Here is a 17,866-nt window from a genome sequence, read left to right on the forward strand (position 1 = left end):
ATAAGAGAGCCAGCTCTGCTCTCATAAACCCCCTTGCAGGTCAAATACGCACATTGGGTCAACGTCATGTCCCCCCTCCTCTTTTCTGTCTCACCGTGGACAAACCGAGAGGGTGATGATATTCGTTGTTTGAAAGGTTGAAAAAGTTGACCATTGGTTCAGTGGCCGGATGTTGTGCCTCGCTGGCTTGTCCCGCTGGGGCCCGATACCTTGCCACCAGCCCGGCTGGCATCCAGAAGTTTTCTCCCTCTAGGTCTTCTCAAAGGTTTTCCGTACAAAATTCAGTTGAAATGCGCTTCACGGTAGTGTGGTTCCGGGGAGTCTTTGAGTGAAATAAAGTGAAATCAGATATCCCAGAGTGCCATCGATGCGTGATGTCTTGTCGGCCCCTTTTTGACATGTCATGATCTTTGTGTGTTGTTGAACACACTCGACATTCACCTCAAACGTGTCTAGTGAATTGACTGAGTTGATGCTAGCTGATGCTAGTGGGCGATACCGTTATGGTGAATATAATAATCGCTTGTGCATGGAAATTCTTTGTTGCTCTGGAAGTTTACGGGCTGCCTCTAGCCCCTGAGCCCGAACCCCTTTTTGTGGTGTTGAGCATGCCTCGACTCGACTTGCATGTATTGCTTTCAACACCGCATAAAAGAAGACTGTTTGGTGGATACTCATTGCGAGTCCGAGTCTCATCACGCAAATAAACTCGAGATACATCGTCCTGTAGTTGAGATTTTATATACGCTTCCTTACTATGGCCAGACCATGAGAACTCGGCCGAGCTAGCCCCTGAACAGTAAAATATATAATGGATATCCTACAAATATCAAGTTTAAGTGAATTCTCAAAGAAAAATCCCTTGTTCAGTATGTTCAGGCCTTCTTCACCCAGTCTAACATCTCTCTTCTCTCTGTTCAGTTGAATCTATCAACGGTGAATGCTCCGTGGCCCCCGACGCTTCAAATAGCTCTTCAAGCTCCTCGCCAAGTTTCCATGAATAACACGTATAAATGAACTTATGTCGAGAAACCGCGTTGTTCAGTCTGTTCAAGCCTTCTTCACCTTTCTCACACATCTCTCCCCCTATATGTTCAGTTCCGTAGTGAATGTCTACTAGCTTCCGTCGCTTCAAATAACTCCTTGATATACCCATCAAGCTTTTATACACAACAATGAATTCACCGTGAGAAATCGCGCTGTTCAGTATGTTCAGGCCTTTTCTCCTATCCTCTCCGTCTCTCTCCCGTAGTGTTCAGTTCCTAGGTGAATGTCTAGTAGCTCCTGACGCTGCTAGTCACTCTTCGAATTCTTTCTCAAGATCACCAGAACGTCAAATCTCGAAAGCTATATAGTTATTCAGGGGGTTCCCACAATCTTCTCCCATTCTTCTCTCTCTCAACACTCAACTCAGAAACAACTCAAACCCGAGAAGCTGACCTACAAGCACAACGCAAACAAGAAACTAGGACACACCACACGCACTTCTGTCACCATGGGAGGAAACGACCTCTGTAGTACCTCTCTCTGCCTCCGCCGCCATCTTAACGATGGCCTCTTCGCTCCCATCTCCCGTCTTGGGGACAAGATCACTGTTGTCAAGGAGCGCATCTGGAGCAAGCTCCCCAAGGCCAGGGCCGCGCGTAAGAGGCGGGAGTACGAGGAAGGTTTAGCAGAGTGGCTTGCCGAGGCCAGCGAGCAGAACCGTTCCCACCCAGGCTGGTCCCGCGACGAAAACCCGATCCAGTACAAGGAGCCTGCGCCCGTGGGGAAGCCTCACAGGGTCGTGTCCAGTGACAACCGTGTCTGGACGGTAACTGACGGAGAGCGACTGATGACAAAGTAAAGAGTCAAGGCGAGTGAGTACGCCCTAGTTGCCGAGTTACACCTAGGCGACGTGAGTCTTCGAGGTAAGGGTGAGTAGGCGAGCATCCCCTGAGCGATGCGAGCCATCAAGACACAAGCAGAGTAAGCTCAGATAGTCTCAACGGTGAGTCAGTAGTAGGCAGTATCAATAAAAACAAACATTTGCTCCATCTACAAGTCTTTCAATGTGAAACCCCAATGATATGCGACCTATGATATAGCCCCAATGTAACAAGATGAGTAGGAGAGAGGTAAAGACGCTTTTCATTCCTCATAGACTATGAACCAGATCAAGAAGCAAATAGAACTTTAAAAACGCCGCGCAAACGTGCGAGAGGCATCCATCCCCAGTGTCGCCGCCAGAAGCACAGCGTTGAAGATGGCCATCATGTAAAAGGGGGCGCCGTTAGATAGTCTATCAAACAAGAGTCCACCCAGCTTTGTGAGCAGCAAGATAGCAACGCCACCGCACAGTGAGTAGACGCCTGCGATAGAGCCCTTGAGGCGGATACGCGAAGCCGCCTCCTGATCTGTCGAGATAGTCATGAGCGGCTCGCTCTCGTCGTCGGTCGACTCGTGCTCGTCCGGCTGAAGTAGAGGCTCATGACGTGCGGTCCTGGGTAGTTCGACAGCGAGGACGCCGCGGCCGAGAGAGCCGAGACTACAGACGATGGCACCGATCTGGCTGATGCCAAGGAGAGAGACCACGAGGAAGATGGCAGGGCTGCCGCCTCGGCCGTCGACGTTCTTGATCTCCGGGCTAGATAGTTGAGGGAGGATTATGTAGCCGACGATACCACAGATAGCCGAGACGACAATGGGGGAGTTGATACGGCCGGTCCGACTGGCAACGTATCCAAAGATAGGGGCGCAGATGAGACCCATGAGCTGTGCCACGCCCGTTAGGATGGAAGAGAGGACATAGGCAGCTCTGCATTCCTCCTTGAGCTCAGGTGATGAGTCGTGAGGATCGCCCTTGCAGAATCCGTTGTTGATGAAGAAGGTGTTTACAAAAAGAGGAATGAAAAGGGAGATTGCAACACTTGAAGCCCTGGCTACGAAACCGCCCAGATATCCAAGAGCGATCCTGGAGTCGGTAAATCCGAGAAAGACCGAGTCCTTCATAAGATGGAGATAGGGCACCAGTTTCTAATAATATTAGCAAGTGAACTCGAAAGGGGTCGGCAGACTCACTCGTCGTTCATGACTGTCAGAGTCATGGTCCTTCTTCAGTCCGAGAAGCACACCCCAACCTTTGCCTTCTTCGCCCTTGATATTGCGCAAACCAATAGCGACAAAAATGGCTACAGCAAAGGCGACCACGGAAACAACATAGAAACTATAAGAAACTGCATCGGCCGGTGTCACGTCGTCGATTGCACCGAACCGCACGGGCAGAGGGAGGAACAGGACTAGTGCCACCAGGGCACCGCAGCCAGTGAAGAGTCCCACGAAGCCTGCCAGCTTCGATGGTCTTCCAGCCTTGTCGTTTGAGTCTGTCGAGCCATTCTCAGAGACGGAGTGTGTATATCGATCCTGTGTAATCGTCGCCTCAGATTCAACAGAGAAAGCAACGCTGTTGCGAGCTGTTCGGAGTGCCTTGAACCTCGCATCGGCCTCGTCTTCGTCGCTAGTGCTATCGTCCGTCAGAGAGGGTAGAATCGCAGTCACCATAGTAGCCCTACAAAGGTCAGAATCTCGCCAATGGCTGTCAGGTGATGTCTCAAACTCACGCTGCCGAAGCGCCAACCGCGAACAGGACGCGCGCCAGCAACAGCTGCGGATACACGGCGCGCGCCTGAACGAACAGCGCAAGGGAAATGCCAATGATGGCATATCCTATAACGGCGACCCATCTCACACCCAGGCGATCCGACACGAGACCCCATCCTGGGCAAGCGACGAGCGCGACGAGCTCGTCGGCGAAACCAAGCGTTCCGACGACATCGCCAACGCCCTCCTTCTGCCCAATCAAGTCGGTGATGACAAACGAGACGGAGCTGTTCAAGAAGACGAGAAACGAGATGGAGAAGAGCGAGATGCCGAGGAGGTACGTCAACGCCTGAAGCGGCGTCGTCGAGGGCGCAAACGGGAGATATCGAAGGAGGGATGGCATGGTGGGGCAAATGCGATCGCGGATACTCGGAGCCTCGGAGATTTGTATTTTATGTTAAGAGTAGTGAATGAAAGAATATCAAAAGAGGGTAAAGAGAAGCAGTATCACATCGCGAGGCCGAAGCAATGGAAATCGCGTAGATGGATGAGTGTTAACGTATTTGATGTTCCAGCTCAATAGTCAGGATGATAAGATTAGATGGAAGAAGCTGGGATGGAGCTATGAAGCTCGGATCGGATGTCGGGGGATGGGGGGAATGACGGGGCCATTACATAAGCTCAACACCTCCTTGCGCCCTGCCCGATATCGCAGTTGAGAGGATCATCATGTAAAAGACGGACGATTGTTTGTAGCAAATGGCTGACATGTTGCTGTTGTTGGTTTAAGCTTGTAGTTGCGTTGTTTGGCGCCTATGAAATCGAAGTGACAGGCTGCTGGTAAAAATAGTTACACCATGATCTCGTCAATTGGTCTAGAATCATGGCTTGACCTAAGAATACCACAGAGAGCAATAGACAATACATCTACTACTTTCTTCTCTACCGCTACATCAACCCTTAATGATGATCATTAACTGATGCAAATTGATCCAGACTCCGTATCCTTGCCCCAACTCCAAGAAAACCCATGGACTACCCCACTGCTTACCATCTGTCGCCGCTTATCTACCATGCCCAAAGCACCTTGTGGTGAAGAGTCCTTGCGCCCAGACGCTCAAACTCAAAGGGTGTGATCCACGAATCGTTGGTTGACAGCTTCGCAAAGACACTGGCACCCTTCCACGTAACCACCTGCTCGTCCATGTCTCTTGCGCTTCGACTCACCAGAATTCTATCATAAAGGTCTGGTCGTCGAGCCTTGATCTTCTCCTCCAGAACAACCGTGAAGTGAGGGATCTTGGCACCGCCGCCAATAACCATGATACTTCCCAGCAGATCTCGTAGCTTCTTTTCGTCACCCTTGGCGGCGTTCTGGATACTCGTAAGAATAGCAATATCGAGAGGCGCCACAGGTAGCACAGCATCCCGTTCCGCAGCCATGGACTTGGCGGTTCGAGCGGCGGCATCGACAAACATGCCCGCCGGCGGTTGAGCGTTCTGTCCAGGGATGGGCGTTCCCGCAGCCCGGGTGCCGTTAGGAGCCGGGCTGCCTCCATTCGCACCCTCCTTGTCCTTGCCAGAAAAGACAAAAGCAGGGGGCACAGGTGTGCTGGCTCCCTCAGGCGCAGGTGAGCCGGCGTGTGAACCCATGGGGGTTCCGCTTCCGACACCATCCTTGCCAAGGAAGTTGAACTGCGCCTTCTCCTTGCTAGGGGTCGACACATCAAGTTGTGACTGGGTGAAGCCATTGGCGTTTGAGGTAATCGATGGCTGGACAAGCGCCAAGATCGCTAGCTGGGCGGCCGATGAGGGGTCATCGGGGATGTCGACATCGTAAGCGTTGTACGACCGGTCCACCAATTTCCGTCGACCTCTCAGCTTCGTGCTGTTGTCAAAGATGGCAGGATCGTATACACCCATTGGGGCAAGGATGACCTCATCGTAGGTCTTGAACTGGTATTTCCGGGTTGGCTGGTTGGGCGCCCGAACGTGGAACTGGAAGAGTTGGACAGAGATGTCGGCCTGGGACATGGTGCAGTGCTTGATCTTGAGCTCCTCGGCAAGGAGGAAGTCATATCGCCGCCGCAGATTCATGTCTTGGTAGGGAAAGTTGTCGTAGAGCATCATCTTGACGAATGTGTCGGTAATGTCGTATCCTCCGTACTTGAGGTTGATTCTTGAGTCCTCAATGCAAAGACCATCTTCCACACACGTTACCGATGTCTTCTGAGCTCCCACGTCGACCACACAAGCCTGTGTGTATCCAGCTCCAAAGGTCGCAGCCATACTCTCCTGGACGAAGCATATCCTACTAAACTCGAACCAGGTCATGCAGGATCGGAGCACTTGCTCGACGTATCGCTTGTCGTAGAGGTCGGGAATGACAAACACGCAACTATACTGTTGCCACTCGCTGTTAGTCTTTAGTCCGAGCTCTTGTCTTAGAGCCTTGTCGAGCAGAGTCTCGAAATCGTCGTAGAGATGTTCCTGGCTTGTGTACCCGTCCTCGTTCCATGAACCATGCTGGATCGGCCACCACAGCTTGAACTTGGGGTTCGAGTCATCAGGAACGCGCTGGGCCTGGTTACCAATGAAGCATGACGCCAGTGACTCGGGGTCCTCCAATGTGTCGATATCGGTCCATTCGATTTCAAGGGGGTCATTGTGCTTCTGGATGAGCTCGGGTTCCGTGCGACGGTTAAAGGTCTGCACAAGCTCCTTGGAATTGGGGAGAACCTTGCGCTTGTTGGCTCGCATGTCGATCTTGAGATCATTGCACATCTTTTGGTACTTCTTGGCCCACTCCTCGCCGTACTGCTGGTCTGTGGTCTTGGCCTCGAATTGCCGTCGTGGAAGGGCTTCGTACATCTCGGACTCGGTCTGGGGGAACTTGGTCGCCAAGGTCATGGGGATCGTCCTGGGGAGCGCGTCGCTGGCAAAGCCTATCCGAAGGTTCTGACTGCCGGGGTGAATCACAATGACCCTCGAGGGGTCCATGCCGGTGGAGGGCGTTGTGGCACCATCCTCCTCAGCCAAGTCTGCGACGGGGAGAGGCAGCTCGCCATTAGCGGTCTTGGATAGGGCGCGGTCGCGGTCTCGGGCACTCTGGACTAGTCGGTCGCGTGTCGCATCGCTCTGGAGACGGAGGGCGAGAACTTGGTCATCGCGCTTCATGTAATCGCTAGCTGAGTGTTAGCATCGATTTGACGCGCCTTGAAAAGGGATTGATGTACGTGTAATAGTTCTTTTGATTGATGGGGGTGACATCAGGCCATGTTGTCAATTTCATGCCATTGTCGGTCCTCTCCAATCCTAGAAAAGCTCGTCAGCAAGGTGTCTTGAGCGCAGCCGGATTGCCCAGGCAAGCAACAAACCATACCTTCCCGTAGGAGGACCCTCTCGCTGACTTTGCCGACCATGATGGCGATGAAACCTTTGCGGAAGTTGTGGCGACAACTATGCCAAGGCGATCTCACATGTGCTAGAAGTTAAAGAAGGCTGAGGTTGAAGCTGCTTTGAGCTCTTGAAAACTCCAGGAGCGCATCCAAGTATGGCCGTGATCGCGGACAGACAACTTGTGTAAATGAGGCTTAGCGCGTTTTCTTCGGATTCTCAATGATCCGACCGACGTTGACCCCTTGGTACGCCCCCGCCTCCAGATCCCCTCCACACCGGGACCTCTTTCCCGTTGTGGAGCTTGCACAGCCGGGACATCTAGAACCTCATGGCGGGCTTGCACAATGACCAGCTTAAGTCCTAGCTCTTGACGTGGCTGTAAGGCGGCCGTGTAGGAGGCTCATGAGACCCCCAATGGCGTCTCACTGACCGGAATCTTCCGTCTCAGACTAGGCCGCCTCCAAGGCCTCATTCATCAAGATCAGCCTGCATATCTAGCTGGTTGGTAAGACTCTGGTTTCCACCGTGATTCTCCACCAAGTGCCAGGGGGGCTGTAGACCAAGTTGCATCGTGTAGGATGCAGCTACCTCCGAGTGCTCGTCATCTACGTGTCGTTCATTGGTCGAGGGCTAGTTGGCGCAAGTCTTCCCTGATGACCTCTATCCCTGTTCGCTGTGCTAGGGCGCCAGGGAGGCTGACCCTGTGGCACATAAAGATCATACGCCTCGGAGGTGTGGTTTCTTTGACTTTGACTTGTGTCAAACGCCAGAGATGACATAAGTAAAAGCCATTGGTCTCTCATATATCGCTCCAACCGCCATTGTCCTCCCTCGAGTCTGCTCTTTTCTCTACCTCCGACAACGACTAGCTACTTGCTCGAGTGTTATCGTGAGCGCCACTATGGACGCACAGGTTTCGATCGTGGAGCATCTCTCCAATTTTTCGACATTATCCAGCAATATACCGGCTTCCCTTCTCAGTGTACAGCCATTCTCTTGGTCTGGTTCAATCCTTGTCGGGGCGTTTCTTGGTTATGCCGCCCTCTGCTCAATTTTTCGATTTCGACGGATCAACGCCCTCCAATCTCGACTTGGCTTCCATGACCGTAAATCTCTGGGTCGAATGACAAACGAAGAAGCTCATCAGATCGTGAGGAATATTGCGAATTTCGAATTTCCGCTCTTCTATGACCTTTCGGTTCGGTTAGCTCTGTTTGAGGTATGCTCAAGTCAATGCCGAGGTAGTTGTGCACTGTTGACCCTGAGTAGACATATGCTGTTCAGCCAGTTGCGAAGCTGCTTTATGCTGTCAGTGATCTGAATATATGGGAGAAAGCCCCGAAGAGGTACAGTGAAATCCATCACTGAGTTTATCGAGTCCTGACTAACTCCATTAGATATGCGGACACCGAGGTCGTATACTGCTGGTAACGCTCACAATCACTACTCTTTGCTTCAGTGCTAATCCCTATAGTTTCGCATCTTACTCCCCGGCCTCGCCTGGGCTTCACAAGGCCGTAGCACGGATGAACTACCTGCACGCCCCATACATCAAGGCCGGCAAGATTCTCCAAGAAGACCTGCTCTACGTTCTTTACGCATCCATGGCCGAGCCGGTTCGGTTCCTCAGACTTTATGAATGGCGCGAACTCACTGATATGGAGGTCGCAGCTTTGGGTACTATGTGGAAGTATGTCGCCGACATGATGGAGATTGACTACAAAGTCGTACTCAAGAAGGACACGTGGGTGGACGGCCTGGAGTTCTTTGAGGATGTTTCTCGATGGGGAGAAATCTATGAGGACGAGCATCTACGCCCCTCGAAGGAGATTAATGAGTTGGGCCATCTCTTGATGAATATGTTGCTGCAATCTCATGCAAAGGTTGCTCGTCCCCTCGGCTACCCGGCAGCTTGCGTCCTCATGGGACCCAGACTGAGGCGGGCATTTGGGTAAGATTTCCCTAACAAACCAGTTATCGAGTCAACATGTGCTAACAACTTGATAGCTTCCCAGAGCCTGGTTTGGGCATCACAGTCTTGACTTATAGTCTCTTGCTCGCCAGAAAGCTTACAGTTCGGTATCTTTGCCTCCCTCGGTTTACGCCCTGCCTCTATATCTCTCAGCCAGACGAGCAAACAGGACGTATCAGCGCCTACCATTACATGAAGGAGCCTTGGTACGTGGCCTCGACGTTCTGGTCCCGCTGGAACCCGGAAGCACTCTTCACCCGGTTGGCTGGCGGACTGCTCCCTGGCGACGGTGGTGCAGAGATCAAGCCTGAGGGGTTTCTCCCTGAGGATCTGGGCCCGGAGAGGTTCGTTGGAAAGGGAGTAGATGAGGGCAAGGTGATGGAGCAGGAGGTGAAGAAGAGGATCTCATTGGGCTGTCCGTTCAGTGCTGCTGCCAAGGCTTAAAGTGCTCTCGCAGCCTGGGTGATGCAATTTCAGCCGTGGATCTTTATTTGTTTCTGCCGGTCATGTTGATTACTCTGAATCTACGATGGGATGATCATCAAACAGCAAGTTCCTATGAGACAAGCAGCCAGAATACTATATAAGTAGCTGTGATCTACACATCAGATACCCAACCAGTCAATCAGATGCCAAGCTCCAGGCCCAGAACCAACAATGACGCTGGCAACCATAAAATAGAACCTGAGAACTCACAACTCAATCAAAACAACGAAACCTTCTACCTAGTTGTCTTTCCTAATCCTACCTTGGAGACAATCTGTTCTCAATGCCTGGTGTCCGGTGTGTCAAACCCTCCGTTGAAAACCGGCGGTCCAGGGTAGCTCATCACCGGAGGCGTCTACAATGCGACCAGCTACGTCATAAGCCATTCATCATCCACTTGGACAAAGAGCTTGCCGCCAGGTCTGCAATTCTTACCCTCCGCATCGGGCAATGGCTTGGAGCTCTGGAGCTGCCGGAATCTGATCGGCAGCTCCTCTTCCCCGCTGCATGCAGTGTTTGCGTGCGCCAGGCACCTGCGAGGCCGATCAATCACATGACGTAGCTGGCAGTCATTGATTCCATTGCCACAGTCTCGCTTCAACTTCGACACGACTACATCATCTCGTGAGTTGAGAGTAATTACGAATAATCACACAGAGGAAAAGCAGAGGCGGTTTACCAAATCTTACGTCAAGAGAACAATCAACTGCGATACGAAAGAAGAGACGGCTCCTCACGTAGCGGCCCATCAGACACCCGAAACCTGAAGCATACGATATCACCAAGATGCCTCCAATTCCCATCTACACCGCGAGCCCCATCACGGCGGCCAAGCCATCAGGAATCACACCGCAGACAGCGCACTCAGAGGACCCCGAAGCATCAGCGGGAGCACCGAACACCACCGACTCGCCTACTAGCACGTACCCAGCAGCCCAGCCCGGAGCTCGTCCGTCAATGCCAGCACCGACTGGGGTACCTCACCACTCGGCAGATGTCCAGCCAACTCCGACCCAGGCGGCCGTCGACGCGAGCCCTCCGGCCCCGCAGCCGGGAGCCGTACCGACACCTTCAAGTTACCTGCCGCCGCCGCCCAAGGCCGGCAAGACGATGCACGGCGCCCAAGCGCAAGCTACAGAAGTGCCCATGCCTCCCCAGATGTCTTATGCGCCTGTCGGTGGATCGGAGTTCGCCGCGCAACGTTCTTCGACGACGACAGCGCCAGGCCCATCCCCGATAGTAGGCCTGGGATCGACGTCCGGGCTGGGCGGACCTTCCGGGAGCGACTTCTCGCACCCACCAGGATACCACCAGGATGTGCACGCATCCGAGTTCTCCAGTTCTCAGAGGGCAGCGCATGAAGCCGCCGTGGCCCAGGATAACCGAAGACCGTCACTGTCACTGATGGGAGATGAGGATGGAGACGGGGTGTGGCAGGCGGCTAAGAAGTGGGCTTCAGCCGCTGGTGACAGTCTCGCGGCCGCCGAGCACGAAGTCTGGAAGAGGATCAACAAGGAATAGGAGGGACGATGAGGCGACAGGGCAGGCAGGATAGGGCAGGACAGGGCCGGGCAGGGCAAGAAAGCTGCTGCCTCGGCATCCATGGTAGGGCTATAGCCGGGATGATGATTGCTTCTTTCTGAGTGTAAATAAATTAATGTTTGAAGGGGAACGGACCCGTCATCGATGGCGTTTCCGTTGTTCTATTTCCAGAAGCGCTGGGGAGAGGAAACGGCGCGGGAGGGAGTGCCGAAGGTCAGAAACGTCTCCCGCGAAGCCATCTGGGATTCGAGGTAGCATCGAAAAGCCCAAAAGAACTATCTGCGGGGGTAATATGGCGTCACCATTGGCTTATGATGTCCATTTTGAGAGAAGACGTGAGTGATGGTGGCCATGAGATGGTGATCCAATTTCCCGTGCGAGTGGTGCCAGGGACCGACAAGACCGGAACCCCTGGCCACAAAACGGCCTTACCGGGGTCCACAGAACAAATCATGGAACGCCGATAGAAGGCGGAAAGCAGCCAGGGCGCTGTCGCTGTCAGTGCGCGACAGATTATCCTGGGCAATTGGGTGTCCCCTCCCTCCCCTCCCTCCCATCACTCACAACTCCTGGATGTCCTGGATTTGATACGAGGCGCAGCTTGTCTCGAAAGGGAAGTAGGCGAGTACCATCTCTCGGCGTCCTGAGGTTGGCGGCCGCAAGGGGCACACATCCATGGTCATCGTGGGGGGAACACTCAAGCTCTCAGCTCTTTAAGCATTGAACATGGCTAGGATCGGTGGTCATGCATGATAGTCATGGCGCTGATGGTCTACCGAGCTCTCGGGGCTCTGCGAGCGGCGTCGGGCTGGGCTCAGCTCAACGCCCTCGATGGAAGATGGTGAGAGAAGATGGGAGAAGGTCTCCACGACGCGCTGGCATCGAGATGACGCGTTGCGCACGACATTGGGAGGCGAAAGGGAGCCCGACAAGAGTTGCGGTAACAACGAATGGGCGAACGAGGCACTGCCACGAATGAGAGTAATCCGTATGGAGAAGAGATGAGAGAAAGTACTGGTTGGATGATGAGCAAAAGGAAACAATTGCAAACGCGATGTAACAGTATCGAATGGGCTAATGCGCTGGCCGCCGAGGATCCGGCAGTTGCTGTGAGATGGAAATCATCTGGAAGTTGAGTTACGACGCTGGATGCGGTTGGCTGCCCTGCCTGGATGAGAAACGACGGAGCCGCGTCCAAGGAGCCATGGAAGGATGGCGCCGTTCGATGTTCAGGTTTCGAGGATGAGATTTGACCGAGCTGGAAGGGAGAGATTATCTCAAGATAATCACACCTTGGTCTTGGTACCTAAGGTAAGCCTAAGCTTCAGGTTAGCGAGGTCAGGTAAGGTTGGCACTGGAAAGTGGGAGGAAATAATTCGGCTGTTGTTAGAAGAGGTTTAGACGGGACGGAATGGAAGCTGCCTACTATAGCCGATCCACACTTTCACCGTCCACCGCCAGTAGGGCAAGCCACACAGTTCTGACGTGTTCATCGCAGAATCGAGCATCTGGTGGCTACCGCCTCTTTTCGGGCACTGGCAGCAGCTTCCAGCGAGCTTCTAGTGGACGTAGAGCGGAAATCAGCGAGCATCCATGGATGGCAGCCCTCAAGCAGTGGATCCATATCAGTGGATATGCTGAAAGAGGCCCTGGTCCTGCGACAGATCTGAGACAGCCGGCCCCCGGCAACGTCCCTGCACGGAGCCCCTGATTATGCCCCGGATCCAGGGAGCTTCGACCAATGGGAGTCTGCAAAAGACAATTTCTAGGCCGAAGCGGGTTAGAGAAGATACAGTGGCACCGCATGCTCCCGTGCCACACCCTGGACCCCTGCCCTGGGAGCCCCACTTGCTGCAAATCAGAAGGCGTCCCACGACCAGCTCCAGGCCAACTTCAAACACGCTTGTCCAGCTTGCTTTGCTTTCATTGCTTGCTCCTCTCACAACCGCAACCTCTTTCCAGCGCACTTTCGCAAGGCTGGCAGCCCAATCTGGACGAGGCGGAGGCGACGCGACAGCTACAGCGATGGCGCAGCTACAGTGACAGGACCGCCAGCTCACAGATGGGCAGAATTCTGCTATACCGCCTCATCGTCTATACCCTCCATCACCATGTCTGGACGACTCGGACTCGTACAGTGCTTCAGATGTGGCGATCTGGACTCGTGGCTGCAACCTCTGAGCATATATCAGCGGCAGGCGGTTTGCTATAGCTGAGGTGGGAATCCGATTCGTCCTCTTCTGCTCAACAGTCTCAGCTGCCTCCCACCAGCATCTGTCGGTCAGGTTCCAATTTGAAGTCGCATCGGCCGCTCCCGCCTCTTTTGCTCTCAACACGCAAGCCGAGAGAGAGAAGAGGGTCTTTCGATGACCCATCATGCGAAAGCTCAAACATCGACATGAGTACTTGCCGTCTCGTCTGTGGGCGCGCAGGCGCTGTCTGCCAATCCCAAAATAGCCATCAAGGCTCTCCCCTCCCGTAAGCTCCGTCGCCGCACGATCAGGGCACAAAGTACCTGAGCAGCCCCTCATGCGGGGGATCTGAGGATGAAGTCTTTGACGTGTGTGCTATATTGCCATGTACATGGTCGCACCGGGAGGCACTCGTGGTCTGCGCTCTGTCTCGAGGCGATCCCGAAGCAGCTCCTGGCCCGGGTGCTCAACGATCCCCAGCGGCTCGGTTCCTGACTTGCCCTTGGCGACCGGAACCATTGAGCAATTACGGCGCATCTACCTCTACCCCCGAGGCTTAGCGGTTTCGACTGTTGTGAAAAATAGCACACATCTCTTGCACCCTGGCAATCCAGAGCGCACAGTCCTTCTCTCGGGGTCACAGGGGGCGTGCCGGCCGACCCTCAGAGGGGTGTGTCTCGCCGAGCCGACGAGGCGAGGCGTCGAGTCGCAGCGTTCCGGCTGAGGGTGTCGAGAGTTTGAGGTGGTGTGGCTCCATCTCCGGCTCCGCTGTCGTCGGAAGTTTTGTCAACCCCAGACGGACCTAACGTGGCCCAGTTTGAGTCGACACGCTCATGTTCCGGTCGTCGTCGACTCACTCGCCCGCCCGCCCACACCACCTCCCCCGTCGACTCTGTTTCTTCAGCGCCGGATGAGACAAGCCACCTCCGTCGAGCTGCTGCTGTGTAGCCCGACTGGGCGGTCCACTGGTCCGATCGAGCCCCTTGGCGATACACTTGACGCCTGCGCCGCCCTTGGTATGTCTCGGAGTCCGTCTGGGATCTCAATAAGTCCCTACTTCAATCTCATGGCCTGTTCGCTCTGGGTTCCCTCTCATGATGGTTATCGTCCCCCATGGTGAGCCATCAGCGTCCCTCTTGCTCCCTCTAAGCTCGGCAAGGCCGTTTCTTCTCAATCTCTCGATCCACACGGGCTCCCTCCAGCCTTGTCGCCTGAAAGCTGTGACCTTATTATCCCTAGTCCGGGGTCCCTCGACACCTTGTCCCTACCCCCTGTTCGCTAGCTCCACCGGCTTCTCAACTTCCTTGTCCACATCCATCTTATTGACGAACATACTCGCAACCGGGGCCCATTCAATCCTAGCATCGCTGCAACTCTGCTCTGCACCGGACTCCCCCTCCTCTCTACGCTTCTCACTTGTACCAGTTCACAGATCGGTCTGTGTTCGACCTATTCGGCCCAGCCCCTCCCGTCTTCCCAAACCTCTCCCCTGGTGCCCGTCCCTGACTTGCGGAGCCTGTCTCTCCCCATGGATAATGCCTCTTGTCCTCCATACACGTCTTCTTTTATACCTCCAGGTTCCGGCTCCGCCCTCCAATCTGCTTCTTCTTGCACCTGCTTTTCTGCGCGACATCACCCGCTCATCAGCTCTACTCGTTTTCCCGTCTCCAGTCATTCCTTTACCCGTTGACATACAGCAACGCAACTCACTCACACATACCACGCAAGCGTATAATATATACACCCAGCCCAGCCTGCCTACCGCCACCCACGCCTAGAGCCTGTCCATTCCTTCTAACCGAGATCCGGCCTATGAGCTTGTCCCCACCAACTGCTTCGCTCTCATTTTGAAAAAGAATCGAATACTCGCGTTTCTCTCAGTCAACCTCAACCTCAACCTCCACCTCCCCGCCATCGCCAGCCCAGCCCTTGGGAACCCTCTCGTGATAGCAGCTGCCGATATACCCTGGCCGAATCTACTCGTTCCTTACAACGCATTCATTTACAACGCATGTTGGCAGCCCGGAAATTACTCCCACTTCCGAGTTGGCCATTGCGGCCTTAGTTGACCAGGTAAGCCAGAGATGTCCCGCGGCACTCCCGAAGATCCAGATATGATGTGGACCTCGACCTCGCCCTAGCCAGTTCACCTGGCTGCCCATCATCGCGGAATCATGCTGACAAGCGCCCGGTCCTTGCTAGATCCGTTCTGCATAATAGTTTAACGGCGCGCTCCCTTGACTTGTTTCTTGAGTTCCCGACTCTTGTCTTGTCACACCCTGACTGTAGGCCATAGCACTCTTGTCTTTCCTTCGGGTCACTCCCTCACACCCATACTTACAGATTATGACCACAGCCAAAACATATATACATCTACTTGCCTTTCATTATTCTACTTTTTCTGCCTCAACGACCGGCTTCAATATCCGTCGAGGTCAACACCTACAGTCAACATGAATTCGAATGAGTTCACCGAGACCGAGTCCGTGCTGGGCTCGGACGACATGTGGTCGACACCCACAACTCAAACCAAATCTCGACCTATGCCAATCTACCAAGGATTTTCCTTTTGCGGTGCTGAAGATTACTCTTCGGTGCCGTCCTGGGATTCATCCTCCGTTTCGTTTCAGCAGACCCCAAGTGAGACCATGTCTCGCCCCATGTCAATGCATCAAGAACTCTTCCCTCCTACCACCATGGAAAGCTGTGAGTCTATAAGAGCCCAACCGCGATACACTGCTGACGTCGACACAGCCACGTGGATGGAGAAGCCGAGTGAAGATCACTTTGACCTGCAGGGCATCGACCATGATATGAACATGGGAATGAGCTCTTTCACCACTGACGAGGCTATTCCTGTTCTTGACCTCAAGTACCAAGGCACCGTGATGGACGAAGACCTTATGGCTACAGATGATACCAACAACCGTCGCATGTCTGGCTCTTCGTTCTCCATGTCGACTTCCGGTGCCCTATCGGACATCCCCTCCTACGACGACTTCTCAACTGCCCTCTCCGAAGCCCCTTCATTCAGCTCCGACTACCCTCCTACTTCTAACCGCAACTCATTGATGTCTTCCACTCAGCTCTCACCTGTGGCTTCACCCCGCATCGCCCCTCAGACGAGGACCGAGCTGGTGCGCACTCAGAGCCGCGGCCGTGGCGCATCTCCGTCTCCCCGACCTGGCGTGCGATCTGCTCCCTACAGCGTCGAAGGCCCAAGACTCAAGCGATGGTCTACTGGCACATACGGAACAGCATCAAGCCGAAAGCCTGCCCCGTACGTCTATCACCCGTGCTCGGACGTGTTCAACACGCACCAGCATATGTGCTCTGGTCACTCGTCCCCAGCCGTTGGCGCTGCTCCTCTGCCCCTCAACTATGGCAACCTTCAAGCGATGCAGCAAGCCCCATTCGTTGTTCCCAGCACGCCCGTGTTCCAGAGGAACAGTATGCTTCTTCCGACCCAGCTCCCCTCCCAGATCTCGTCGCAGCCGTGGCAGACGGATGTGAACCACTTCGCAGCCCCTCCGCCTCTTCTGTCTCACGGTCTTTTCAGAATGCTTCAGAGCAACGGAGATCCCACCTCCCTGAACAGCCACTACGCCGACCTGTCCGACCCACCCGATCTGTATGCCGCTCTCCAGGAGGAGCAGATCCCTCCTCCTCCCGAGGACATGAACCCTTCGGATCCCGACTTGATTCCCCGCGAACAGGAGCTGCGATTTGAGGGCGACCTTTACACCCCAAGATGGGTGCGAGGCCATGGCAACAAGCGCGAGGGTTGGTGTGGTATCTGCAAGCCCGGAAGGTGGCTTGTCCTGAAGAACTCGGCCTTTTGGTATGACAAGTCATTTTCTCACGGCATCAGTGCGGCAACCGGAAGCTCGTTCCAGGAACCCCAGCAAAAGAGACGCATGGACGGCAACCCTGATGTTTGGGAGGGTTTGTGTGGGAGCTGCAACGAGTGGATCGCGCTGGTGAGCAGCAAGAAGAAGGGAACGACTTGGTTCAGGCACGCGTACAAGGTAAGCATGCAAGCAAGCAAACAAACATCACATCCTCGGTCCCAGCAACAATCTTGGCTAACATGATAAAGTGCCACACTCACCTCAAGGTTAAAGACACGCCCAAGCGTCGCCGCGAGAGCAGCAACGCGAGAGCCCTGGCCATGTCGACCATGGCCAAGGCCAAGACTGAAGCTCAACGACCCATGACGCCCCAGATGCCAACCTCCTCGATGGATGTTGCCACTACGCCCACACCCGCTACTATGTCGCAAATCACTTCTCATCCTCAACCACAGGCCCAAGTGGCCTCGATTGTTCCCGCTCAGGAGCCATACACCCTCGAACAAATGTCTGGAAATGTCCTCGCTATGACTGAACCCTTTCCGAACATGATTTAACTCGCCACGACCTTTTTTTCTTTTTTCTTTTTTTTTTATTACATGTTTCAAACGCTTCTACTCTTTTTTTTTTTTTTATTTTGCCATCTCACGACAGCATATGCATGGCCGCGGATGGCCCGACACTCGTTACTATGTTATGAAGATAAAAAACCGGGGATGATTACTTGATACCACCAGTCGGAGCTGAAGGGGGTGACAGTTGATCAACCCCTAATGCGCTTTAGTCTTCTGTTTGTCTTTTTTTGATTCCTTCTTGTTTACGCTTTTTACTTCTGGAAACTTTGG

The 17,866-nt window shown here is 53.9% G+C and overlaps 6 protein-coding genes across 6 annotated transcripts; 4 read left to right on the forward strand and 2 right to left on the reverse strand.

Moving 5' to 3' along the window:
- Positions 1 to 1,495: 1,495 nt before the first annotated feature.
- Positions 1,496 to 1,846, forward strand: LRP88_09659 (uncharacterized protein; the record flags this gene model as incomplete). The annotated part of the gene is made up of 1 exon (XM_083246140.1): positions 1,496 to 1,846. One exon carries the CDS (start codon positions 1,496 to 1,498, stop codon positions 1,844 to 1,846), a length of 351 nt encoding a protein of 116 aa, XP_083097253.1.
- Positions 1,847 to 2,175: 329 nt separating this feature from the next.
- Positions 2,176 to 3,982, reverse strand: LRP88_09660 (uncharacterized protein; the record flags this gene model as incomplete). Its single annotated transcript, XM_083246141.1, has 3 exons — positions 2,176 to 3,015; positions 3,199 to 3,547; positions 3,600 to 3,982. The coding sequence occupies 3 exons, from the start codon at positions 3,980 to 3,982 to the stop codon at positions 2,176 to 2,178; spliced, it is 1,572 nt and encodes a 523-aa protein (XP_083097254.1).
- Positions 3,983 to 4,647: 665 nt separating this feature from the next.
- LRP88_09661 (uncharacterized protein) lies at positions 4,648 to 7,001 on the reverse strand (the record flags this gene model as incomplete). The annotated part of the gene is made up of 3 exons (XM_083246142.1): positions 4,648 to 6,763; positions 6,816 to 6,894; positions 6,962 to 7,001. 3 exons carry the CDS (start codon positions 6,999 to 7,001, stop codon positions 4,648 to 4,650), a joined length of 2,235 nt encoding a protein of 744 aa, XP_083097255.1.
- A 1,164-nt stretch (positions 7,002 to 8,165) lies between these two features.
- LRP88_09662 (oxygenase MpaB family protein) lies at positions 8,166 to 9,394 on the forward strand (the record flags this gene model as incomplete). Its single annotated transcript, XM_083246143.1, has 5 exons — positions 8,166 to 8,181; positions 8,267 to 8,324; positions 8,376 to 8,405; positions 8,453 to 8,929; positions 8,986 to 9,394. The coding sequence occupies 5 exons, from the start codon at positions 8,166 to 8,168 to the stop codon at positions 9,392 to 9,394; spliced, it is 990 nt and encodes a 329-aa protein (XP_083097256.1).
- An 828-nt stretch (positions 9,395 to 10,222) lies between these two features.
- Positions 10,223 to 10,957, forward strand: LRP88_09663 (uncharacterized protein; the record flags this gene model as incomplete). The annotated part of the gene is made up of 1 exon (XM_083246144.1): positions 10,223 to 10,957. The coding sequence occupies one exon, from the start codon at positions 10,223 to 10,225 to the stop codon at positions 10,955 to 10,957; it is 735 nt and encodes a 244-aa protein (XP_083097257.1).
- Positions 10,958 to 15,623: 4,666 nt separating this feature from the next.
- On the forward strand, positions 15,624 to 17,578 carry LRP88_09664 (DUF4451 domain-containing protein; the record flags this gene model as incomplete). Its single annotated transcript, XM_083246145.1, has 3 exons — positions 15,624 to 15,873; positions 15,925 to 17,198; positions 17,270 to 17,578. The coding sequence occupies 3 exons, from the start codon at positions 15,624 to 15,626 to the stop codon at positions 17,576 to 17,578; spliced, it is 1,833 nt and encodes a 610-aa protein (XP_083097258.1).
- Between the last annotated feature and the right edge of the window lie 288 nt (positions 17,579 to 17,866).

This window comes from Fusarium phalaenopsidis (genome assembly GCF_050370095.1).
Source record: "Fusarium phalaenopsidis strain FUZ10S chromosome Unknown contig_32304, whole genome shotgun sequence".
NCBI lineage: Eukaryota > Fungi > Ascomycota > Sordariomycetes > Hypocreales > Nectriaceae > Fusarium > Fusarium phalaenopsidis.